The sequence below is a fragment of the Corvus hawaiiensis genome, chromosome Z, assembly GCF_020740725.1.
Source record: "Corvus hawaiiensis isolate bCorHaw1 chromosome Z, bCorHaw1.pri.cur, whole genome shotgun sequence".
In the NCBI taxonomy this organism is placed as follows: Eukaryota; Metazoa; Chordata; class Aves; order Passeriformes; family Corvidae; genus Corvus; species Corvus hawaiiensis.
In genome coordinates this window covers 67982890-68010058 of record NC_063255.1, presented here as the reverse complement: position 1 = coordinate 68010058, position 27169 = coordinate 67982890, and the positions used below count along the sequence as shown (strand labels likewise).

The window sequence follows — 27169 nt, the reverse complement described above, 5'->3', positions numbered from 1 at the left end:
TTGCATAAATTAAGCACCAGTCAGTAAGTCTGCATCTTAGGATGCATCTCCTAGACTGTTCAGTAACTACATGTAATGCTTTTCTTGTTACAAGTACCATGTGAGTATGTGAGCTTTCATGCCACTAACGGTAGAGTATATAGCTAGCAATAAGGAGATACTGTTCTTATTGACAGACAAATGAAGAAGGTAATTGCACTGTAAATTATATTACAGAATCTCCTATATATTTAGCTCATATCTATGGGAACAGTACTTTCAGGGTATATTAAAGGCAACTACAGAAACTGCTATCTTATACCTGTTACTTAAGAAAAAAGACAAAACCTCTCTCCATAAAATCCTAGATACAGGTTTTCTAGCCTGTTTATATAACTTTTACACAAAACCTCTGTGAGGGAGACATTGGGAGAATGTTTTGCTAATGTCAAAACAATAAAATAATACACACTTTCCTCAACTGAGAGGAAAAAAAAGGTTTTCCTGTTTGGATTCTTTAAATAAACAAGTAAAATGCAAAAGTCAACCAATATTACTAGCAACAAAAATGTAATATTATGTCATACCCTGAAAAAGTGCCCCGAGTAAGTATATCAATGAACTGGAAAATCCCACAGAGCTAAAAAGGTAAACAAATCAAGAAGTCAACAAATCAAATAAGAACTGCTTTACATTTGCATCTGCTTTTGGAAACTATCTCCTTTCTAGTTTAAGGAGGGCATGCATGACAGAAAGGAACATTATATTGGTGTTAACTGCATGTAATTCTCAGTAACGGGAAGCACTCAGACACTCAGAACCCCCCTGAAAACTGCCCTTCCCTGCAACCTGAGGAATCAGTTTACACACATGCATGCACACTTATAAACAATAACATTATCTGTTTCAAGAAAAAGCTTTTAAAAATACTCCATAAATCTGTACCTGTAGTTACAAATAGAATAACAAACCATATTCTTGTTTTCAACAAAAACAAAATTTGTCTCTGAGTCTAAATCATGCATGAAAGGAGGACAGATTTTTAAACTGCATATGCTTCACATGCTGCTTCAAACAGCAAAGCTTTGCGTGCCTGGCTCAGTGCCAGTTGACAGCTCAGCTGGATATCAATGCACATTCTGACCCCCCTTGCAGCGTGTCACTTCTGAATTGTTTCCGCAGTAGAAAGTTTATTCAACCTCTCTCTCAAATTCAGTGGACCGACCATCATTCTGCTATTTAATCATAGCAGAACAGGTTATTTTTCTGACAGCACTAAAGCCAGACAGCAGTTCCTAATGAACAGCTTGATACAAGTGGAATTTCGACTGTTTTAGCCTCAATTAATTCTGCTGTCAAAACAAATGACTGCTTTTAGTGTTTAGATGTCAAGCTGCATCACAAAGGTCAATTTTGTATGTACACAAACATATAAGCAATTTTTTTCTTGCTATTATCTGATCCTGTGACATGTTCAGTAAAATATTTCCAGCTTTCAAATTCAGAAGCCAGGAAGCCCAAATATATTTTGTCAACGGAAGCCAGGAAGCCCAAATATATTTTGTTTCTAACACTAACCTCCCATTTTTATTGCCTGTCCATACATGAGAAATGATTTTATAAAACAATAAGAATTTTTTTCCTAGAAAAGGACTGCTTATTCTACATTTAAAAAAAAAAGAAGAAAAAAACCCCGAATTCAAGCATATCTTACTTGGAGGAATGCAGAGTAAAGATGACCACCTGTTTTCTTTAAGCTAAATTTCATACATGTGATACAGGTATCATGCTAGTACCAAATTGCTACAAGCAAATCTTAGTTTATGGATTTGGTTAGCTCTTCTTTGCCAAAATGAGGGTAAGGGACAGGAAATAAAACTGGCCAGTTAGCAGGTCAGTCTGACGGAAAACACTGAAATAATACTGGTAAAACCTCATCCTTTAATATAATTCTATAAATATGGTTCCACCACACCAATCATTGAATTTCTGACTACTCTTTGTTACATCCTGAGAATGATATACCAGCCTGGCTGATATATAGCCTCTAGAGATGTTGAAGGCTTCACAAAATCTTTCTTTTTTAAAAAAAATCATGTTAAAAAAAGAAAATTATAGCATGGCAATAGTATTCAATTATGGAGAAAAAAGGAAAGGTAGAGGTGATAGTGGCATCAGAAATAATGACAATTATCAGTAGCGACATAGGCAGCACTTCCTTGGAAAGAATTTTTTCAGATGAAGAAATTAACATACGAAGAGAGCATCTAAACAAACAATCAATTTTAACCCTGATTCTGTTACTAGGCTTTCAGCCCTGCACTCAGTTCGCTAGTTCAAAGGAAACATTAATTTCAGGTTTTTCTGGTATTCTGGGTACAAACTATGTGAATACAGCAAGTACACTATACTCAGGGGACAGTATTTCTACGTGGCTTACGGAGAAAAAACAAAGCAGAAAAGGATCATAACCTGAGTAACCTTAAAATAATTATTATCAGTTAAGATGTTTATTTCAGAAGGAGAGACCGCATTTTTTCCTCTAAAATAAAAAGGTGGCAAATATCAGTTACAAAATATTTTTCATTGCTCTGATAACACACTAGTTTTCAAAAGAGACAGGAAACATGTACCAAAGGCAATGATTCAATTCAAGGTAGAGATCCATCTAGGCTGCAACACCTGAGTATGATAACAAACACTTCAAGTTTCAGCTATGATCTATGAAAGTGTGAGGTCTGGGAGCAACAGAATAATGTCAGCTAATGCACCAATCTGCAGAGTGTTACAATCCCAGCCCCTTTTCTCATCCTTTTCTACTCCTGCTTTTGCTTCAACTTCACTCCATATTTTCTCTCTAACTGCATAAAAAACAGGGTATGAGATATGGCTGGTTTTAACCATTCACAAGCTAAGTGGCAGGCCAACATAAACAATACATACAGATACATGCTCAGCTGACTCTCCAAATGAATAGCTTACATAACTTCAACTGGCTTTGCCTGATATGACATTACTGGTTTGGATGCTGCTTCTTTCTCTAGCAAACTCCACATTTCTAGTCTTTTTTTCCATCAAATTGTGTAGAAAGTAGCAGTCTTGTGAAAATTGTAGGAGAAGTGTGGAAAAAGTACTAAGCAACTGCATAATTCTAGTCTATAAATGTAAGTATCTGTAACAAATGGCTCTGCCTGTCTACATGGTGCATGATGCACCTGCCAAAGGTAGACCATGCAAGTATGCAGTGATGAAAGAAATGCACAGACACATTCACTTTTAAAAAGATTCAGCTAGGATTTTGGAACACTAGAGACACTGTAAATATGTCAAGTTATAGCCCACATATTAAAAAATGTCTTCAAAGAATCACATCTTTTTTAACAGTCACACATTCTCCCTGTAAATGAAGAGGTGTATAGTTTCTTACTGAAGTTCTGAACTTAAGCCCACGAAATCATCAGAGGTTAAGATGTTTAATGCGACCTTAAGGAGTAAAAATAGGGTAATATATTTTATAGTATCCAGATTTTTTCAGACAAAAATATCTTTTTTCCACTAGAAAACAAAGAACATTTCCTATCTTAAAAGAAAAATATACCTGTTGGGGTTTTAGTTTAGTCTTAGGTTTTCCTGTTAAAGGAATTTTCTCCCATATGCATGTTGCTAGGGGACAAATAGCTGTACTTAAGAAAGACAAAAAGGGGAGTGGGGCGGGCCTGGCTACTCTTTTGTCTACACCTGGGTGTGGGGACAGTTCGCTCTGAGCGTCAGGAGAGAGAAGCTGCAGAGAAAGGAGCCGCTGCTTCTTTCTTTTTGGCCGTTCTTTCTTCCTGCTGGAAGCAACGCCGGGACCCCAAAAGCCGCTTTCCCTGCCCTGCTGGAGACCGAGCTGTGGCTGTCCTGCCCCGCTGCTGTTTCGAGCTTTCGCTACGCTGTAGCCCTGCTCGCCCTGCCTGCCTGGGCCTCCGTGGTTTTTCCCATCTGGATACATCTCGTCTGCCACCCCAGATTTGCGTTCGTCCCTGCCATTCCAGCCTGCTGTTCCTGAGAGCCTGGGATCAACTGCCCAGCGGTTTGTGAAGCCTTTGTCCCATCCCTTCCCGGGACCCCAGGCCGCCATTGCCGCGTGCTCCCCGAGCTCGCTCCGGAGCGCCCCCTGCAGCCGCGGGGGAACCATCGCACCTGCCCTGCTCACCGGGAGCCGCCAGCGCCCCTGCCGGCTGCGAGCGGAACTGCACCCGAGGGGAAAGGGCCCGACAGCCGAGAGGGCTGGCGCTGGGTTTGTGATTGCTGTTACTGCCAGAGTTGTTGTTGTTTTGTTTGACTGGTTATATACATATATATAGAGTAAAGAACTGTTATTCCTATTTCCCACATCTTTGCCTAAAGGCCCTTGATTTCAAAATATAATAACTTGGAGGGAAAAGGGGTTATATCTGCCACTTCAAGGGGGGCCTCTGCCTTCCTTAGCAGACACCTGTCTTTCAAAACCGAGACAATACCCCAAATAAATAAGTTAAAAATCTCAAACCTTTCCTAAATACTAATTACATATAAGGTTATGCTTTTATAAAAGTAAAGTACAGGTCTTATTTACCTTATCAGCATAAAACATCTCAGTATGTTTTTTCTATTTTCAGATATTTTAAAGCTATTCAATTTTTCTGGTCATAGTAGAATCCATCATGGATACTACCGCGTTTTCTGATGACTATCACCTACTTAATATACTCTTCCTATTTAAGTCACTGAAATGGACATTGCTTTGCTCCTGCAGTCCCAAAAAACTCTTTTAAATACCAGGCTGCAACTGATTTGTTTGTCTGTAGCAAGAAAATTCCAGTGGGCCCGACAGTACTTCATCTTACTGAGCGTTCCAGATCATGCACAATCTAGCTTTTGCCCTGTTATATCTACTGATGTTGTCTAAGATACTTTTATCAATGCTACAATTCTTCCACTTGCATTAAAAGACTTTTTCAATAAAACTTGCACCCTTATAACTCTCCAGACCATTAAAATCAATAAAATGCATTATAAAACAAGTTTGCAACTTAGATACATGTAACTATTAAAAATCTATGCGGGCAGATCAGACTAGAAGCGCACAGAAGCTTTGGCAGTTTGTTGGTGAAGAAAGGACTGAATTTTTGCATGCAAAATAAAACAGACATCTAGGACAGCAATTAAGATACATTTGCTGGTCCAGTTTTTCAGCTTTTAGCTCCTCATTGAAAACAGCTCTACAGCATAAGACCCTTAGAGACTTTTGTATTTGCCTCAAGCCCAGCTTCTCATAAAAATACTCAAAGATATTCCCACTTAATTTCTTCCATTAACTTCCAAAATACAGCAGTGACCTGCCTTCCTTTACAAAAAATACTTTGCTGAATCCCTTGGACACTGACAGTGTTGATAAAGTAAGCTCATTTGTCAGCCAGCCTTCTGTGTAGAACTATATGTGGGCACAGTCTTTGAGAAATTGTGACACTCCAAGCTATTTGTGCATTTAAGCACAAGCCTCAGCAGCACTAAAATATTCACAGTATTTAAAGAAAATATAAAGAAAATTATTTATAAGAACATAAAATAAATACTTGCTTTGTTGCACTTCCCTGTGAAAAAGAAGCTCAAAGATGTCCTGCAGAGTTGTTCAAAAGTCAGTATTAACCATTTTCAGTGTTTATTTCCATCTACTTTGTTACTTGTCTAGTAACCTAGAAAAGTATTTTTATATGTGCTGTAAACTACTACGTTATCAAACAAACCCATGGAAAAAATAAATGCCACACCCAGCACTGTTTAAAGTCTTTCTTTCAAAGCAGAGTACATTATTTAACCACATAAAATGCCAGTAGCTTTAATCAAAGCAAGCTTCCATACTCCATGGCCCTTGTTTTGCCTCTCAAACTCTGGGAAAGGATTAACTTGTTTCTAAAAATTTTTAGGAGTAATACATTTATTCTTAATCCTCTTCTTTCCCCAGCTGCTTTATCTTGTTTGTTTGGTACATTTCTTCATTAGATACCAAACATGCAGTTTAACACAAAAGACTAACTAAACAGGAGTATTAACATGGAGCGAGCACAACTGTGCATTAACACTATCAGCACTATCTTTCAGCTGTGGTGCAGCTCACTTCGACACTCTTGTATTTGCTTTGGAAAAAACACATAAGCAGTACTTTCCATGGACATTTAGAATTAAAACACTCACAATAAGCAATTGCAAAAGGCCTGAAAGCATCTGATAAATTCACACCAAACTTTGCCTCATCACTGCCAACAGACAGCCACATGAAATGTTTTTGTAATCAAATAATCAATAATTCAGTTGAGTTCGCTGAATCAGAAATCAGTTGAATTAAAGGCTAGGTAAAAGTTGGGATTAAGATGTTTACTAACTTGAAGCTTTAGTGCTTCATGATCTCTGCTAACAGGTAGAGCTCCCAGATGTGTTCCCTCAGAACAGAAGAGGATCACCAGCACATTGAGAAAGATGCCAGGATATTTTTCTCTGGTATGTGCTACCTTGTGAAAAAGTAGTGATCCTGACTATAGAAGTCCTAACTCACTAAAAAATGTATCAACTTCGTCTACTGTGTTGGATTAACACAGCCTACATTTTTGTGGGTGGGGGGAGAAAAGCTGCTCAAAACTTCTGTCTGGCACAGAGCCAGTCTCTGAAGGCTCTGACAATGGGCAGGTTACTAGCCCAATTAGACAGGTTGGTAAGGCCTCTGTGATGACATATTTAAGAAAGCAAAAACCGTGGGAAGCTCTCTCTCTTCTGCCAAGAGGTGGTGGGGTGGCTGCCGGGGCCCATCCCGGCGGGGACCTTCCTGAGGCGGAGACTGCGTGGCCGGGGCCCTCCTGAGGCTGGAGCCGCCTGTGCAGTGCCGGTGAGTACCACGCGGCCGGGGCCGGCCATGTGGTGCTGGCAGGGACCATGTGGCCGGCAGCAAGAGACATGGCAAGCAGTTCCCCGATGCAGAGCCCAGATGAGATCAACCTCTCGACTGTAACTTACAGACACCAACTTTCTTTCAAGACAGGGAAAAAGGAAAAGTGAGGACACATGAGGAAAACCAACATGGCAACACTGAGGTGTTAGAGATGAGGTGATATTTTGCTGAAGCCAAAGGTTATTAAGTTAAAGAATAAAAGTTGTTGGTTCTATGTGTTGTTGTTTGTGGTTTGAATTTGTTCTGGTTGGTTTGTTGGGTGTTGCTGCGAGCTGGGTGCTGTTGAAGACCTGACTAAAAAGGAAGTAGGATGAGGGGGAGGGGACAGAAAAGTAGGCAGTCTGGAGAGAATGTAAGTTCCGGAGAACCCAGCGAATGGGAAAGGGGACAGGGACCGCCCCGGTCCGGAAAGGGTAAAAATATAGCCATTGAGATGGCGGGTGTGTGTGTTCGGCTCTCAGGGGAGGGAGACACACACCCAGCTCAGCTAAATCGTTACTAATAAACAATTTTCTTTTGCTTGGAGGACTTTGTTCCCATTTAATTGTATCTAAAAGTTAGTTCCTTTCTAACAGAGGTCAGTGAAAAAAAGGAGAGGGAGGAGGCGTTCCAAACGTCGGAGCTGAGATTCTCCTGCAAGCCATGGTGAGAACTATAATACAACAGTTTCCCTATAATTCATGAGGTGCATTGGGGGGTGCAGAGATCCACACGCAGCCCAATGAAAAAGAGTGCTCACGCTGGAGTGCGTGGATACTGAAAAGCTGTAATCTAGTAAACAGAGAGAGATGACCCCTGCTTTTAGAAATAGAGGAAGAGAGCCTTAATTTCCAAACTAGAACAATGTTGGGGTTTTAGGAGTTCTGGGTTTTCTTTCTGTTTAAGGAATTTTCCCCATACATGTTGCTAGGGGGACAAATTGCTGGGTACTTCAGAAAAACAAAAGACTTAGCCACTGAGTAAGGGGTGCATCTGGCTACTCTTTTGTTCCACCTGGGTGTGTGGACAGTCGGTCCCAGCATTTGGACAGAGAGGGAGGCTGCTTTCTTCGGCTGCTTTTTCCTTCTGCCAGAGAAACCCCAGGATCCCAAGCCCGCCTTCCCTGCCCCGCTGGGAGCCAGGCTATGGCCGCCCTGCCCCCACCGAGCCTTCGCTGCGTTGTAGCCCTGCTCGCCCTGCCTGCCCGGACCTGCGGTGGGGTTCCCACCGCAGCTCCACAGTTTGGATACATCTCGTCTGCCACCCGGGATTTGTGCTCGTCCCTGCTGTTCCAGCCTGCTGTTCCCGAGGGCCCGGCCGGACACCGGGATCGGCTGCCCAGGGGTTTGTGAAGCCTTTGTCCCATCCCTTCCCGGGACCCCAGGCCGCCATTGCCGCGTGCTCCCCGAGCTCGCTCCGGAGCGCCCCCTGCAGCCGCGGGGGAACCATCGCACCTGCCCTGCTCACCGGGAGCCGCCAGCGCCCCTGCCGGCTGCGAGCGGAACTGCACCCGAGGGGAAAGGGCCCGACAGCCGAGAGGGCTGGCACTGGGTTTGTGATTGTTTGCTGTTACTGCCGCAGTTATTGCTGTTTGTTTGACTTGTTATACACATATAGATATATAATAGTAAAGAACTGTTATTCCTCTTTCCCATATCTTTGCCTGAAAGCCCCTTGATTTCAAAATTATAACAACTCAGAGAGAATCTGCCATTCCAAGGCAGGCTCCTGCCTTCCTTAGCAGACACCTGTCTTTCAAACCAAGACAAACAGCTCATCCTTAAAAGACCAAACCCCATAAACTAAAATGACCCATGCTGGGCAGTTGTGGGAAGACTGCTTGACCCCTGGGAGGGACTCACATTGGAGCAGGTTCAGGCGGGACTGCTGCTTGTGGAAGTTAAAACCACACTAGAAAAGTTTGCAGAGAACTATCTCCCGTGGCAAGGATCCCACAGCACAGCAGAAGAAACTCTTTTCCTTAAGCATACGGAAGAAAGATTTTTAAGAAGTGAAATAATGCCCAAAACCCCATGTTTCGTTTTCTTGCGCTGTCAGTGGAAAAAGGGAGGGACTGGGAAAGAAAGGTGTTCTGAAGATTTGCTTTGGTTCTCATTACCCTCTTTACTTTTAGTTCTGTTAATAATAAGTCATCTTTATACTGCTTAAGTATGAACCTGTGTTGCCTGAAAGCGTTTTGGTTTTCTTTCAATAATCCTTATCTCAACTCATGAAAATGAAGTTTTCAATTCCCCCTCCTCTGCTCAGCCATAGCAGAGGAAAATAAGTAAGTGGGTTTTTTTCATGGGTTACCCAGTGGGTTAGCTTAGCCAGTGTCAAGCCACATCATCTACTTAATATCATTTCCAGAAAGAATTTCAAAATGACAAAAAAAATTCCTAAATTAATATCTCCACTTTACATGAACAATCTTACTCTTTTCCATGACTGGAGTTACCAGGAGCCTTGAGACTGATTTTCTGCATGGGCAAATAAAGTAAAATAGGTTTTCAACAGCTCCAAAAATCAACAGACCAGACTTCTTTTTAATCAGGATTACTGACCAAATTGTCAATTTTTGCATTTGGTGGAGGGAAGAAACAGAATAAAAATATTACATCTGTCCTTTTCTGAATTTTGTTATCTGTGGAAGCACCATTTTATTAAAAATACTCATACTACATTTCTAATATGTAAAACAGCAAGAAGAACAAAAGTCTAATACTTTACTATATGTGCAAGAGCCAGTGATGGCTGACAAACAGCAACTGTTGATAATAAACATTGTAATGTACTGTTATCATTTAATCCGAAGAGTAGATGAATTGTAGGCACGAATTTTCAATATTTTTTAAAATACAAACCTCTTTTAGGCCCTGTAAAAAGTTCAAGTTTATTAAATGGATAATGAAAGGAGACAAGAAGTAATTTTATGGGCTCAGAGATTGTGATACATGGATCAAGCTAGCACAAAACCAATACTTAAAAAAATTATTATAACTGAAAATGACCCAATGTCTCTCTCACGCTAAATAACAGCACAGCATATGTAGCAATTGCCATCTGCACATCATTGTTTTATTGGAGAACTAGGGAGCAAACAAAGATTATGCCTTTCCATTGTTTTATCTGCATTACATTAAAATTCTTGATTTAATCTTTAATAATTTTTAAGAAAAAAAGGCAAAAATAGAGAACAAACTACCACCAACTACTAATAACGATACCAGAACGAATTATTGAAGACAAAGGCCTTTTACAATGGGATTACATCGGTGGTGGATGAGGGAAGAGCAACTGATGTCATCTACCCTGGACTTCCGCAAAGCATTTGACATTGTTTTGCATGACATCTTGGTCTGTAAACTGGAGAGACACATAACTGACAGATGGACCACTTGGTGGATAAAGAATTGGCTGGATGGTTACACTCAAAGAGTTGCCATCAACAGCTCCATGTCCGAGTGGAAAGCAGTGACAAGTGGTGTTCCTCAGGGGACAGTATTGGGACTGGTGCTGTTTAACATCTGTGTCAGTGATATGGACAGTTGGGAGCACCCTCAGCAAGTTTGCCAATGACACCAAGCTATGTGGCATGGTGGGAACACTAGAGAGAAGGAATGCCATCCAGAAGAACCTAGAACAGGCCCAAGAGATGGACGTCTGCAAACCTCTGGAAATTCAAAGAGGCGAAGTACAGGATTCTGGGTCAGGGCAATCCCAAGCACAAGTACAGGCTGGGCAGAGAATGGGTTGAGAGCAGCCTTGGGGAAGAAAGATTTGGTGGTGTTCATGGACAAGCGGTTTAACACGACCCGGCAATGTGTGCACAGAGCCCAGAAAACCAGTTGTATCCTGAGCTGCATCCAAAGCAGTGTGGGCAGCAGGGCAAGAGGGGATTCTGTCCCTCTGCTCCACTCAGGTGAGACTCCACCTGGAGTACTGCATCCAACTCTGGGGTCCCCAGCACAAGAAGCTACCCTGTTGAACTGACTCCAGAGGAGGGCCACTATATTGATCAGAGGTCTGGAGCACCTGTCCTGTAAGGAAAAGCTGATAGAATTGGGGTTGTTCAGACTGGAGAAGAGAAGGTTCCAGGGAGAACTTAGAGCACCTTCCAGTACTTACAGTGGGCCTACAGGAAAGATTGGAGAGGGCCTTTTCACAAGGGCATGTAGTGACAGGAAGGAGGGAATGACCTTAAGATGCAGGAGGACAGGTTTAGATTAAATACTAGAATGAAATTCTTTACTGTGAGTGTGCTGAGGCATTGGAATGGGTTGCCCAGAGAGGTTGTGGATGCCCCATCTCTGAAAGTCTTCAAGGCCAGGCTGGATGGGGCCTTCTGGGTGAACCATGTAGTGGGCAAAAACTAATAAAGGAACAAACACACATATTTAGGTCCCCATGTATGAGAAGAGGACACAGTAATTAAGTAACTAAAATTAAAAATTACCCATGATCAGCTACAGATATATAGGCATTCACTAACCTCTTAAAAGACATTTGATATTAACCTGACAATTTCAGACATCAAATATAAAAAGAACATGAGCTTAAACTTCTTAGCAGTTTCTATGTCTTGTGCATCAATGTTGCACACTAGAACAAACCAATTTTTAATAGATTAATAGAAGATTAAGTATCTAGAGCTAGAGCTCATCGATACCTCTCTAATCTGGAATAAGATTACTCTGGTATCACCTGCATTATTGATTTAAATATACTTCAGAAGAAAAGCAGACATTTTCTGCCATACAATAAATAAATTTTCCAAGGAATATGAAGCATCAGACTATAACAAACAGGAAACAAATCAGAAGTGGGCAAGTTTTGATGAACATTGTAGGACTTCATGAATGATTAAAGCATCTTCCAGCTGACGGTATCAAATCTGCTATTAAACCTAACACCAGGAAGATACCACAGATTCCTAGAATGGTTTGGGTTGGAAGGAACCTTTAAAGGTCATCTAGTCCAACCCCCCTGCAATGGGCAGAGACATCTTTGACAATATCAGGTTGCTTACAGTCCTGTCTAACCCGACCATGAATGTTTTGTGGATGGGAAAATTACCACTTCTCTGGGCAACCTGTTCCAGTGTTTCACCACCCTCATCATAAAAAAGGCTTTACTTCTATCTAATCTGAATTTACTCTCTTTTTGTTTAAAAATATTACTCCTTGCCATATCACTACAGGCCTTATTTTCTTGTACCCATCTTTCCTATAAGGCTGCTTTGAGCTCTGGAAAACCGCAATCAGCTCTTTCTGGAGCCTTCTTCTCTTCTCCAGGCTGTACAACCTCAACTCTCTCAGCCTGTCATCATAGGAGAGGTGTTCTGATAAACTCGGTGTCCCTCCTCTGGACCACCCCAACAATTCCATGACCTTTCCATGCTTGAAACCCCAGAGCTGGATGTAGCCCTTCAGGTGGGGTCTCAGCAGAGCAGAGCAGAGGGGCAGAATCCCCTCCCTGGCCCTGCTGCCCACGCTGCTTTGGATGCAGCCCAGGACACGTTTGGCTCTCTGGGCTGTGAGTGCCCATGGCTGGATCATGTCCAGCCTCTCACCCACCAGTACCCCCAAGTCCTTCTGGGCAGGGCTGCTCTGATCTGTTCATCCCCAGCCTGTAGTGATACCAGAGACTGCTTCGACCCAGGTGCAGCACCTTGCACTTGGCCTTGTTGAACCTCATCAGGGATCACATGGGCCCATTCCTTGACCTCATCCTGGTTCCTCTGGATGTTAGAGGCAGTTCAAGGAACACATTAAATTCTGATCTGAAGCCTTACTGACTCTGCCAGCTTCGTTTTTCAGTGTTTTACGCTAAGTGACCTTTTTTTCAGTTAAAATTAAAGATTTGCAACAGGATGTAATAATTTCGTCTTTTGTTTGGTTTTTTAACACTGAATGGAAGTCAGAAAGCAAAAAATATAACTTCTTCAAATATTGTATTACTAAAACCTCTAAATTCTAAACTGATTTAATGAAGAAAAAAAATTAAAACAAATTCGGTAAGAAGCAGGTTATAAAGCTGACTAGATAAGTTATTTAGGTAGCAGTGCAAAAAGAGCCATTGTAAAGAAGTTCCTGAGTGAATTAAAAAACTCTCACAAAGCACTACTGTTTGAAAGAAAATCTGTTATTTGCGCTAGAAAAACTTAAATTCTAGATGCCCCTGTATATTATGACTCCAGGTGACAGAAATTAGCCACCAGGGGGAGCCCATATAATCTGGTCAAAAGGACATCCCTGTACAGACACATTTCTGATACGCAATAGACTTTACTGTAAATGGTTGTTAGTTCTCCATAATAAAACAGCCCTTATCAGTACTTCATTTCATATTCATTCTTATTTTTACAGATATAAATAAAAGCAAGTGAACTCTACTGTGAAGAACTATAAATAGCTAGAATATACTGAAATAAAATAAAATACTTTGTTATGCATTACCTTTTTAGTTTATTTTATCTGAAAGTACCTACTATCTCACTGGTCATAGTAGCCCACAAATAATATGGATGAAAGAAGGCCTACACAGTTCTAGGGAAATTTAAAGTATTGCCTTCAAACAGATTTAGGTCCGTGACATTCAGAAGACATTTTTTCCGCATTTGTTTTGTAAGCCAAGTCAGTATCATTTTTTACACTGAATATTGAGATTTTTCTGAGGAGCTGCCTCCTTCTTCAGCCTAATTAATAAATACATCCCACAGACTTTTAACATTTGCTCCATGAATTAAAATATCTTTTCATCATGAAAAGTTCTCAGACATAAAAAAGTGGGGGTTTAATAAAAAAAAAAGCAGTCCTTAACAGTGGATGTCTCCATTTCATTCTTAGAAGGCTGATACCTCACTTTGCCTTCCAAATCTTTCAAATTGTCAAAGTTTTATGATTCTAATTTAATTAAACAAATATATTAGAAGCAGTAAGCATAATTAACATCATTAGTAGTCTGTGTTTCTAGTCTTTGACACTTCAAAACTTCCTGTGAATTTGTATTCTTTTGCTGCTGAATTTGACTGTGCTTTCTTCCTGTACCATGACTGCTTTTGCAAAGTTGATATCAATACAATAATTTAACACAGTAATTAAAGAAAATTCAAGGTGCATACATTTACACACTAAATGTGTTATCGTTCCCTAAAACACTTTGCCTAATTTTCTTAGAATACATTTGAAGAAGTTTTTATTTGGCCCCAGAGAGTACAGACAGGATTTGAAGAACTGTAAAGCAGGAAGTAAGCAAAAAGTGTGTAATTTCTCCATGAAATTAAAAAGTTAAGTACTACTTTGCTTAAAACTACAATGTTGTCTAGCAAAATCCACAGTAATAGGATGGATGACTTGAAGTGCACACTGTTCTAGGACAAATTAGCAAGGACCTTTGTAAGCCAGGCAGCCAGAATCTTAAATGCAAGATGGAGATCCCTAGCCATGATATCTTGGCAACAGCTAATCAAAGAGGTCTGAATACTGAACTGTCACATGTCTTTGTCCTGTTTCAGACCAATTGAACTTGAAACCCTGAAGTTCACACATTTTCTTTTTTGATCTTTACTGAAAAATTGATAAATACACAGGAAACTCTCAAAAATCTTTCCATATGTAATCTTACCTCAGCCCACTTGGATATCAGCATTAGAGGATCACAGAAAGAATATGAAACAATGTTATGTTAAAAACACCTCACAGACACACTGCAAGATACCTAATAATCATATTTAACAATTTACTATAAATTTTCACTATCTACTCTGGTATGTACATTCTTGCTCTGGAAAAAAACATCTTTGTGTACCTTTACTAGAAGACAGAGATGCTAGTGAGGACTCCCAGTGTTGAAGGAAACAGTACTACTAATTCCTGTATTCACATGCCTGGTGACTGTATATTCATGCCAATATTAAAGTGACACTATACTGGCCATACTGTGAGAATGCTTTTTTATGCCAGTTCAGGAAAGTCTCATACACCACAACCAACCAGTAGAACCTTCAGAAAGTACTATTCACTACTTACTATTACTACTTATAGAAAATAGTATTACTAGAATAGAAAGTACTATTACTACTTACCTAAGAAGCAATACACATGACTGTATATTAAAATAGATTTTATAAAAAATAAATATTGTCTATTAAAATAATAATTTTAATAAAAATATAATTTTAATTGGTAAGCTGAATAAACTGATGCAGCTGTTCCAGCACTTCAATAAGCAGCTTTATAGACATCTGCTCTGAATATGTTTATACTAAATACAGTTCTGAAATATAATTCATGCAGAATGTGTACAAGAAACACATAGCAGACAACACATAGTTTGTACAAGGAACTACAGTTCCTTGACCGATTTCCCTGATGTTCCAGGAAACAGTATAGCTTGGTAGTACAGACCTATAAATTACCAAGCTTTATGAACACAAATACAACATGCACATGAAGAATTCTGTGTTACCAATTCCTATGAACCATTCAATATCAAAGTTAATGAGTACTAAGAACGTGAACTTATGTTAAAAATATAGCACATTAACAAATATAGGTTTGACTTTTTATTGGAAATGGAAATTACCAGTTTTAAAGCTAACATTTCCTATTCTGTTAGTTTTAATCTCTTACCAGGCCTTTCCTTGCCAGTTCCTTTTGACTCAGCAAATTTCTGTATTAAACTCTCAACTGTAGTATTTGTCATGTTATTAATAAACTCTTCGTGCACCTTCAAAAAAAAAAAAAAAAAAAGAATGTGACTAACTTTAAAAAGCAGTTTTTGCTATAGTTAGGGTTAAAAATACTTCCCTCTAAAATACATTACAAGACTTAGAGAAACCAACATGTTATTTTATCTAGGAACCCCCTTCTCTTTCCTGCAGTATTAGTGAGTGTGGGTACAATACAGACAAAAAATGAAATGACAGGTCTAGGTTTTACTTCTATTTCTTCCATCTAAACAACTTGTGTATATGTATTTTTCTCAATTTGTCAGTATATCCCACTATAATGCCAGGAAGACAAGCAGTTTTTTAAGCCAGCACCAGTTTAGGGTGTGAACTGTTACTACTGTATTATCACAGCTCCCACCTGCTTCAGTAAAAGCATTACTGTTGTAATAGTTTTGGTCTAACAAACGAACAACAACATGTTGTTAATAGATTTTTCCAACAAGGCAGGATATGTATGTGCTTTAGAAATAAATACCATGACCCTTGTGATGATCACTTATTAGCAGAAAATATCAATACTGAAGTGTAAGCAAATAAAGTGACACTTCAAAAATTAAAAAATTAAGGACTGCTTAGAAAGATTATTAATTAAACCAACTTATATCTAAACAAAAGATATTATAAAAGCTTTTGTTACTAAATATCTTTTGCTCATAAAATCCAAGAGTATAAAATATATGGAAACTTTTCAGAGTGATATAATTTCTCATTCCAATTAAAAAAGTAGTATCCTAATTCTGTGTGAAATGAGTACTAAGTTAATATCCAGGGAGCAGAACTTAGAAATACACTAAAAATACACTAAAAATTCTTCCACTTTCAAATTCTCCTAATATTTTGTTTTCTGTTAAGACAAAATTTATTCAGACTTACTCTGTAAATTTTGTGACACTGAACTTTTAAATGCAACAGAAAGCCATGGCAATTTCAGGTTATGTTGACTTTCCATAATTTCAAAGACGTAATTACCATAAACACAGTAAGAAATATGCCATTTTATAGTTAAGAAAAACATAAAGCATGATCCGAACAAGAACAAATTATGGTATAAAAAATACCTCTCCTATTTGAAAATGAATTTCTTTTATGGTATTTGACAATGATTGTATAATCTCTTTCATACGAAGAAGGTGCATTTCTTCTATGTCTTGAAATTTCTGCAAACAAATATGAGCAATTAATCATAATGAAAACATTTCCTGAAACACTAAATCTTACATTTCAATAATTAAATACATTAAAATGAAAAAAATCAAATAAGCCTCTTTTTTTTTCTCTCTACATCTTTAACATGATAATTACATATAAGAAAGTAAGTTGCAGAATGCAGAGGGTTATGAAATAATGCACTTTAGTAAGCAATATATCCTTTCAGAACCATTATTGAACTTTTTTTACTTACTTTTTGAACTTTCATCTAACCCTTCCAAAAAAATCTGATCTATTTGTACCAAAAGAAAATAGCTTTAGAGGGTATTCAAATTTTCTCTTTTCGCCATTACTGAAGAGTCTTGTTTTTTCATCTAAACCAAGAAATCTTATTTCTGGATCTGTTTTGCACTTCCTTTCTAGAACACTCTCCTCCTTGTAAATATACATACTCTTTCTCTAGTTAAATCTATATTCTTTGCTTCTTTAAATACGATTCATTTGATCTTTAAACTTATACATAATCTTTAAACCTATCATACATAATTTTTACAGTTTGTTCCTTTTTACCCAGGCTGTCATCTGACAGCCATTTTAAAATTACTTCCAAAGTTTTCAATGGTCCCTTTCTGGCCAAAAATCAGAACTAAAAATGTTCTCATCCTCCCCAACAGTGAACCATAATAGTCTTGAAATCCTTGTTTACTTCTGCTCTTTCCTAGTTCTCCTAGTTTCCTAGCCTATTTCTGTAACTGCCCTTTTAAGTGTGTCCAAACTTTGGTGCACCACTTAACCCTCTCTCCAGTTTGCACAGGGTTCTGTGAAGATCCCCATCTCACATCTCCTGCTACTCTGATTCACAATCATGACTCCACACATACAAGACAAATATCTCTAGCTTCTTGGACCCTCAGTCTTCTTCCATACTTACGTACTTCTGTAGTCATCACTCAGGGAGATTAAAACTATTTTCCTTTTCTCCAGCAGCCTTCCTCTTAATTACAGAGGATATGGTCATCCTGTGGAGCCTACCCTATAATGTTACTTCTTTTACTGGACATTGTAAGACAGATTTAAGCTAAACCAAATGATGGTGCACTGAAAGAAATTAAAATACTCACACCCCTCACTGGTTTTATTTTCAGAATTAATCAGCATATTTTCAAGTGAAATGTATGCTGAATTAGGATACTACAGTGTGTGCTTCACATCAAAGTAGGATTCCATATATCCATGGATGTTATTTTTCCTATCACATCATCTTTAAAGCAGCTGTTGTGCAACCAAACTGTGGGTGCAGCTACACCATTATACTTTAAATGAATTCCACACATATATCTTTAATTGGCAATTTTCATTTCCAGTACGGACAGATGTGGAAAGTTTACAAGTGTCCATTAAAACATTAAGTGAAAGTTTAAACTTTAAGTAAAAGGAACTAAGGGCATCTAGTCAACTGTGGTCTAAAATGTAGCAAGAAATGACATACGCAATGACACAGAGAACCTGAAATCTTCCGGAATACAGTCTTTTAAAAATCCCCAGAATCTTGAACAGATATAATGGCTTTTCATAACCTCAGGTAAATCCTGGGTACACATTTTAACAAGCTGCAACTTAAGCATTTTGATGGAATAATAATGAAAAGCCATGATGGATCTCAGTATTGAAACTCCTATGAATGATTTCTGGGTGCCCAGCAATTCAGAGGATTTTCCACATAAACACAATGCATATACAATATTTCTAGAAGTTAATTTTGCTTTCTTCCAAAAATCTCTTCAAAACATTTAGAGTGCCAGCACTCCACTGTGTCATTCAAGGACAGTGCTATCACAGCATACACAGTCAGTGTTTGCCTTTCAAACAAATCAATTTCCACAGGGACCAGTTTTCTGAAATCTTCCATTTCAGAAAGCTCCAGAAATGAAATAGAATACATTAACCTACTTCAAAGGTAACTCATTTAATGCAAAACTTACCTGTGCTGTTTCAGTCATTTTCAGTTCAAAATCAGATTTAAATGTAGCATACTTCTCCACATACAGTTTATAGGTATCTGTTGCTTTCTTAGATTTAACTGCTGCCTATAGATCAATACAAAAATATGTCAAATGTCACACATAAAGGATTTTAAAGTTACTATTAAAAGAAAGCCTCTCTAAAAATCTCTAAAAGATCTCTAAAAATTATCCAGAGGCATACCAAAACAGAGAAGTGTAACAACAAAATTTCAACACCAAATATCTCGGATTAAAGCTATTAGAGATTTTACTGTACATAAATCACATACAAGTGTAACAAAGCATTTAACTCAATTAAATCCCTTCCCCTTATAAGCAATGAAAATTTTATAATAATAGTTATAATAAAACTTGTTTTGAAATAAAATTTTTATTGCTCAAGATAACTCATTAGCTCTTGTAAAATATGAACAATAAATTTATATTTGCAACAGCAAAATAGGAAAAAAGCAGGGTTGGAATACAGAGCAAACAGTTATAAGTGCAATTCTGAAAGAATCAATGGTAAAAATACCAAGATGGTGAAGTTCTCTTAGAAATGAAGGAAGAAACTCAGAAGTATGGAAGTTACATCAATGGTTTAACAGATATTTGAAAATGAAGCTAGTGCAAAATATAGTGTTTGGTCAGATATAGGCAGGTCAGTTTTATAATTAATAATCTTTTGGGGATTTATCCTTTTCTTTTAATTATTTGTTGCTAATAAACAAAAATCTTCTTTCTGGGAGTTAAGTAAAACACAAAACAAAATACAGGAAAAATCTCAGTATTACATGCAGAACAAAACTGAATGAGGTGACTTGTAGAAGAGAAAAAGTTATTTTCAAAGTTTACAGTGTGATGCACAAGATGAAGTCTTTCAAACCTTTGATATTCTATTTCCAAGTTAAATGCCAATGAAAATCATCTTGAACACCATTTTCTTTCCTAGCTTCTTTATTCAACATGTTTACCGTCTCACTGTAATTCCCCATCAGTTGTAACTCAAAAGTATTCCTGAATTGTTAATGACATCAGTTAAGAGAGTTGTATATTCACTATTTGTTCTAGTTCTGATTAGCCCTCCTCCTCCTTTCAAATCAATTTCATCTAACTATTTTTTAGAAACTGTTTTTTACTAACAATGATTTGTGAAGCTGAGTGCTATCCATAATTTCAAATGAATTAACAGAAAGACGCCCTCTGGCAAGACAGACAGAGAGATTCTGCAATTTCCAAGAGAAAAATAACAGATAATCATGAGTAACAGTGTATCATTAGCACTCCAAAGGAATAGGAACTGTTTTTCCAGTCACAATGAAAACTTACGCAGCTCTTAGCCACATACTCTTCTAAACTCAGCATAACAGAACCTGAAAATACTTCATGTAACAAGAATCATTCAGAAAAGTTTTATCAAACCCATCAGTTTATTATCCTGAATTTTACTTCATGATTCTCACTCTTACACATTTACACAGGGGAACCACCGAGAAGCACAGGGCCCTATCTTGTTTCCCAATTGCCATTTACTATGCTGAAAATACAACATGCTCCATGAAATCTTGCTTTTAAAATTAAGGCTCCTCTGCAGTTGATTCCAAATTTCATCACTAAAAAGGAAGGAAATGTCAAGTTAAAAGACGTAAAAAAGGGGTTATTTTTTGGTAAAGCATTTTTAATTGAACCCCATGTGCAAGGGAGATTGACAAAACAAAAACATTCTTCACCTCCTATCATGTTTAATGAGGAGCAGAATGCCAGTATTACATGTTGAAGAGCAATTAAAAACTAACTACTCAGCAGGACAGACAAGATGATAAAACACATGGACATTGTATGATTAACTAGCAATCTCTTCTGAAAACAGGATGTGACTATTCTCAGGTGCAGCAATTGCTAGAACTCTATTTACCAGACTTACAGTATGTGACAAGATTTACAGTATGTGAAAGAATAAGGGTCAGTCAAGTATTTTTTAAGTCACTATAAATGGAGAAGTTTACGTGTCAGAGAACAACAGGAAATTATTACACAACTTAGTATTAACTTTCAGCTGCAGTGAGACTTGCAAGGTCTCAGATACCTCCTCAGATTTTTCAATAAAGTATCTCTCCAAACATTTGGCTTTGTGATAAACTCTTAGTATACTGGTGCAGATCCCTTGTTTTCTGACAAAGCAGTTATTCTGTGATTTTGCCAGTAAATAGTTTTCATGTTGCACTGAAAGTAATAAAGCTATTTTCTACCAAAGGAAAAATAAATTATTACAATCTTTGGTCACTCTGTTTATGAAATTGCAAGTGTAAATTTGAATAGAGGCATGACTGAAGAGATGTGACAGTGTCAGTTACCTGCTCCCACTGGAAACATTTTTTAAGTACTTGCAGAGCATCCAGCTATGACCTGATTGTATCTAAGGAAGACGCATACAAGAGTAAAAAACTGACCCTCCTCCTACAGTGCTTCCTCTTTCTCCCTTCTCATGTAGACATCTGTCATGCTGAAGATTTTTTTGTTTCCAAATGAACAAGGATAATGCTACATGTTAAAAAGCCTTCCCTCAAGTCAAGTTTTCCTACTGAAATTCTATTTAGAAGAATTCAAGAAAACTATACTTTGAATACACTCACAGGGAAACATCTGCCCACACACGTCTGATTCATGTCTAGAATCCAGTATCAACTGTCATTTGAGGCAAAAGCTGGGGTGAAAAAAACTAGATTTATACCAAGATAAAACATTTGAAACATAGTCAACAGAATCACTTTTGTCATCAGTGAAAAGACAATAACCAATGCTATCTTCTCCATTAAGATAGCAGGACTAAAAGCAAAAAGATCATTCTAACAAAAAACAAAGTCCTACACAGATCAGTTAATTGAAATGGAAATAGCCAGAGGAATCAAGATTTAATAAGAGAAGTTATAATTAGAGACAAGGAAATGTGACCTCCTTCCTCTACTAGTTAGATTCCTGAAAACAGGAAAAAGTTACTTTTTTCCCAGCAGGTCATGGAAGGGGATCCTTCCCCTCTACTCAGCACTGGTGAGGCCCCACCTGGAGTAGTGTCTAGTTCTGTGTTGTTCATTGCAAGTGAGACATGGACATACTGGAGAGGGTCCAGAAAAGGGGTATGAAGATAATTCAGGGACTGAAGCATCTCTCCCATGAGAAAAGACTGAGACTGCTGGAACTGTTCAGCCTGGGGACAGGAAGCCTTAGGGATTATCTTACCAAGAGATATAAATACCTGAAGGGAGGGTACACAGAAGGTAAAGTCAGGCTCTTTCCAGTGGTGACCAGTGACAGAACCAGAGACAATGGGTACCAACAGAAAACACAAAAGGTTCCCTCCCTCTGAATGTCAGGAAACACCTTTTTCCTGTGAAGGTGATTGAGCCCTGGCACAGGTTGCCCAGAGAGACTGTGGAATCTCCGTCCTTGAAGATACTAAAAAGCTGTCTAGACAAGGTCTTGAGTAACTGGCTGGAAGTGGTCCTGGCTGAGCATGGGGAATAGACAGGATAACTTCCAGAGGTCCCTGTCAACCTCAGTCATTGAGTGATACTGTGAATGGATCAACACCCCCAGCATAACCCAAGGACAGTACTAAATACATCTCAAGATACTCATCCCTTGAGTCTCTGGTCCATGAAATTGGAACCTTTTAAAACAGCAGTGAAACTGTTGATAACACATTTTTCTTTATTGAACAGACTTGAAATACTCACGTACTTAGCTACTTTATCTCATTGCAGGGATAACACAATTACTCCTGAGTTCAGTAACAAGGGCATTGAGTATTTGAGTATTTACATAAGGAAATATATTCAAAAACATAAGAGATGCTAAAACAGTTGAGCACAATTTCTGTTGAAGCCACTGCACAAAACTATCATTTGATGCAGGTATTTACAAAGTGAAGAATTAGAACTACGGTACAGCTAGAACAGACAAGGAAGTAACTGTAAACAAAACATAATTAGGTATTCACAATATTATGCATATTACAGAATAGTCACAACTACTACTTTTAACTACATTTAACCCTTTCTGAGCATTTCACTTATTAAAACAAGGTGAACATGTAAGACAATTAGTAACAACTAAAGTAAGAGCTACCTTTTCAATTTCTCTCTGTGTTGCTCCTTCCTTTTTCAAGCGTTCTTGTTCCACACACTTTGCATTGTAGTTTTCTTTTGATTTCTGCAAGGCCTGAGTGATACTTTGAATATTTTGCACTGCTTCCAAAGTTCCTGAAACATCTTCTTTAGTCTGCCAAATACCACATGGTTGTCAAAACCAAACTTTTTAATTTTACTGTTAACAAGTCATTGGACATATGTAGAAAAAAAAAATTAATAACCTTTTTATAAGCTTTGATCTGTTCATCTCCATACTTGTGAACTTCTTTTATTAGTTCTTGTAACCTCCGTACAAGATCCAAGTGACAACTTGCTAGTTTTTCTGTTGAGGTTTTGAAAACATCCCAAACTGGTGCAAATGTCCTGCATTGAGGAAAATAATATGTAATGTTAATCTGGATTTTTTCTTTCAGTTGGCAATTTTTTTAGTAGTGGTAAGGGATAATCAGGAAGTTTACAGTTCACCTCTCTTCTTAAAATTGAAACAAACAAAACACCCAACAACTGCTGTAAATTCTTATTAGATATGTTCCCAATGTACTTGGCATCCTATCCACTAATTTTTCCATGTTTTATGTTTTACTTGTATTAACTCTAATACGTAAAATACAGCAAAGTTCATTTCATGCTATGATGAGCACACAATAATGCCAAGTGTCAAGATGGCGCAAGAACAGCTTAAAAATAATTTAACACGTAGTAAGTATTACTATGTATGTACTTGAACAGTGTGAACAAATCAGAAATTTCTTGGTTAGTTACGTTTCTAGTTGTCTTACATCATTGCAGCCACAAGATGGAGGAAAATATATGGGCAAAGATGGTCTGCCACTAAAAGGGATTTAGTGATTAATAAAGATGAACAAAGAGGTGGGATCATTTCCCAGATTCAGATTTCTGTGTTGAATGGGCTTTCTCCAGCTATTCTAAAGATACACTTCTGCCTTGCTATTGTGGTTAATGCTGCTAAAAAGTCAATACTAACCATAGGCTTTAAAGCTCTTGTGTTCAGAGGTTCTGTACCTGCTTGTTAGTTTAAAGAGCAGCAACAACTATTATCAAATTATCCACTGATGAAAGCTCCCCACACTTCTAGATTACATTACTACGAATAAAAAAATAAATCTAGCTTTATCTCAGAAGTCCAAGTTTCCAATGGCCTAATCTTTCTAATGAAAAAGCATCCATTAATCATTCCAGTTGTTAAAAACATACCGTATGTATAAAACTTCTGTTTTTCCATAGATTTATTCCACAGAGAAGTCTCATTCTGAACATCTCTGAGAACAGATAACACTCCAAAAATCAGAAATAATAGAAATAAATAAATTCACTGCCACATTTGCAGGCCACATGTTCTCTCTTCAAAATAATTTCCATAGACTTATGAGCACATAATAGAAGTCACTACGTCTGAAAAGAACTCAGCTTTAAACACACAGGAACAGACAGTTTTTCCATGTTTGGGCTTTGGTCTTTTTATTCAGTTTTAAAGAACTCCTCTGTCTTTCTCTTTGTCATAGCTGCATGAATTTTTGCATGGTTACTAAAGACTTAACAATCACTTTTAAAGGTGGCAAAGTTATGATAACATCCAACATCATCAATAAAATCTTCAGAATCAAACTTGATTGTTACCATGTACACACTCACTTATTTCTCTCTTATGTACACTTACTTACCCAAGTTGTGTGTAATTGCTTGCTGATTTGGCTAGTTTTGTCATTGACCTTGAATATGTCTCCTCTATTGTAGCCCTGCCAAAGAAAGCCATCAAAAGCATAATCAAAATTTTGAAGATATGAAGACTGAATATGCATTCTAAAGGTGCAAAACAGAGGATGTTTTACGTGAGCTAAAAATTACTCCATTTAAATGATCTCTCAAAAGCTGTATGAAAAATCACATTAGCATATTTTTAAAAAATAATCTAAGAACCCTGTGATAGAACATTGCAGAGAACAGAACAAACAAAACCTAGGAACTCAAGCCTTGAAAAAGACAATTCCTTCTCTCTATTTGCTGTTCTCAACTGCCATTAACATTCCTTAACAGACAGAACAGACAGAACAAAGCATCATGACAATCATCTATCCAGGACTGTCTAAGCAGGAGAGTGTTACACAGCAACAAAATAACATGTATTTGTAATGAAAACTTTACAATAAACAAACAGTGTTTACTGAGCAATCACATTAAACAAAATGAGGTCTTGTTTAGTCTTCATGTTGGGGGTAGGTTGCCTTTTCCTTCAAGTCCTTCACACAGTGATACTTGAGTTTGGAAATTCAAATAACATGCAATGATAAGTATTGTATTCTACTGTTTAAATTCATTTTAATGGAAGGTTGTCTCAATTTGTGAAAACTTCTTCCTACACAATGTGTTCTTATATTTTCCTTCACTCAAACACACAACTTCACTTGTCTTTCAGAGATGCAAAATCCAAGGGTTGGCACAGATTTCCCCCTTAGAGCCTCTGCAGAGGCAATTGCCATGGAATCATCTATTACAGCAGTGACTCCCTGCAAGTCCTTCCCTATCAATCTTCCTCACCCTCCTACTATTAAAGATACACAGTACTTTAAGTTTTCACCCTAAACCAATATTCATTATGTAATGTCAACTTAGATTTAGAGTAAATACTGTAATTTTCTTTTCTTGAAAAGCTTGGAGCAATTTCTTTCCTGGTGTGTAATACCTTTACACAGGACAAGAGAGAAGAAAAAAAGGCAGATGAAGAATTCATCCCTCTCTCAAGTTATACCACGACTATAAAACTTGAGACAGAGGTTTCTAATTCTCCTGTATAGCAACAGTTTACAGCCAAAAAGAATTGTCTTGTGAAAATATGAAAACAAAATAGGGGCATTCACCTGAAACAGAGGGGAATGTATTAAAACCTACTGAACTTCCAAAATAACTATCCACTTAGTTAGCTGGAAATCTCTTTGGAGAAGGAGATTAAACTACAATATGCAACAAATAAATTTCATTTTAAGTATTACCTACTGCAAAGTTATTCATCATTAAAAAGAGCCAATTAACTTTATCCGCCTTCCACATATGATGGTATCTTTGATGATACGAAAAAGTTCAAATTTGCAAGGCTTGGAAATCTTGCACGCTGCACAGCAGCAAGCACATATGCACCAAACATAAACAATGAGGGTTTTTTTAATTATCATGATGAACAATATATTTTGACTAATCATCCATATCTTCTATCAAAGTTTTTCAGATTTTATAACTCAGTGCCTTATTTTTTCTCTTTAAGCACAAAAATTCTGACCAAAATCCACATCCCTTTTCTTTGAACCAATTTACAGCATATTTCCCCAAATTATCTCCACAAAACTGGAGTTCTGCAGTTCACCACAGAGTATTAACTTATATCAGTTAAAAACACTAAGAACCGAAAGATGACCAGTTACTACATTCATTCTATCAACTGACTTTGCAGAACACTCTGTAGTACAGGTAACAGACTGATTTTCTTAGTAAATTAATTTTCACCCATTTGAAGATGTGTCTTTGCTTGGGATCTGCTAAACATTTTAAAGTTAAATGGAAACACACGCATTGCTAGTTTTATCTGATCTAGAAGATTCTTTCTATGATGCTTACAGGCAATTGGTGCAGAAAACCATTAGAAAGACTCCTGGAGAAAAGCCAACACATTCCTGTACCTCTTTCTTTCCTAGATAAGCAGAGTGATTTCTTAGATATACAAAGTTTAGATTTTAAATGAACACAAACACATGACAGTTCACCTACAAAATCTTCCCCATATTTAAAGAAAAAAACAGCTATGCAGGCAGCTCAACCTTTTTATTTTGACTTCTTTAAAAAACAAAAATTGTTACATGCTTTATCAACAAAGCATGGCCTTTATTCAAGGCCAGGTTGGATGTCGCATTGAGCAATCTGCTCTAGTGAAAGGTGTCCCTGACCACAGCGGGGGGGTTGGAACTAGATGACCTTTAAGATCTCTTCCAAACCAAACCATTCTATGATTTGATGATTCTAAGAGCTGGTATCTAATCTTTCAGCAGACAGCTAACCTGTCCCATTCAAGATTTACCAACAGTAAGCAGACTGCCTGGCAGAAAACTCACTCCTTCAGACGACAAACTTCTGAACCACAGATCCAACTGGCTCTCAGTTCTTTTAGAATATGACCAATAACAAATACTCAAGAACAAAACTCAAA

The 27169-nt window shown here is 37.7% G+C and overlaps 1 protein-coding gene across 7 annotated transcripts in view; it reads right to left on the bottom strand.

Moving 5' to 3' along the window:
• Positions 1–27169, bottom strand: part of FCHO2 (FCH and mu domain containing endocytic adaptor 2) — an 86905-nt gene that overhangs the window by 47326 nt on the left and 12410 nt on the right. For all 7 annotated transcript variants that reach the window (XM_048290542.1, XM_048290543.1, XM_048290539.1 and 4 more), the window contains 6 exons: positions 24639–24713; positions 23178–23319; positions 22934–23086; positions 18788–18892; positions 16715–16813; positions 15556–15652 (listed from right to left, as the gene is read on the bottom strand). In XM_048290542.1, the coding sequence (XP_048146499.1) occupies positions 15556–15652; positions 16715–16813; positions 18788–18892; positions 22934–23086; positions 23178–23319; positions 24639–24713 (671 nt within the window). The remainder of the gene's footprint in view (positions 1–15555; positions 15653–16714; positions 16814–18787; positions 18893–22933; positions 23087–23177; positions 23320–24638; positions 24714–27169) is intronic.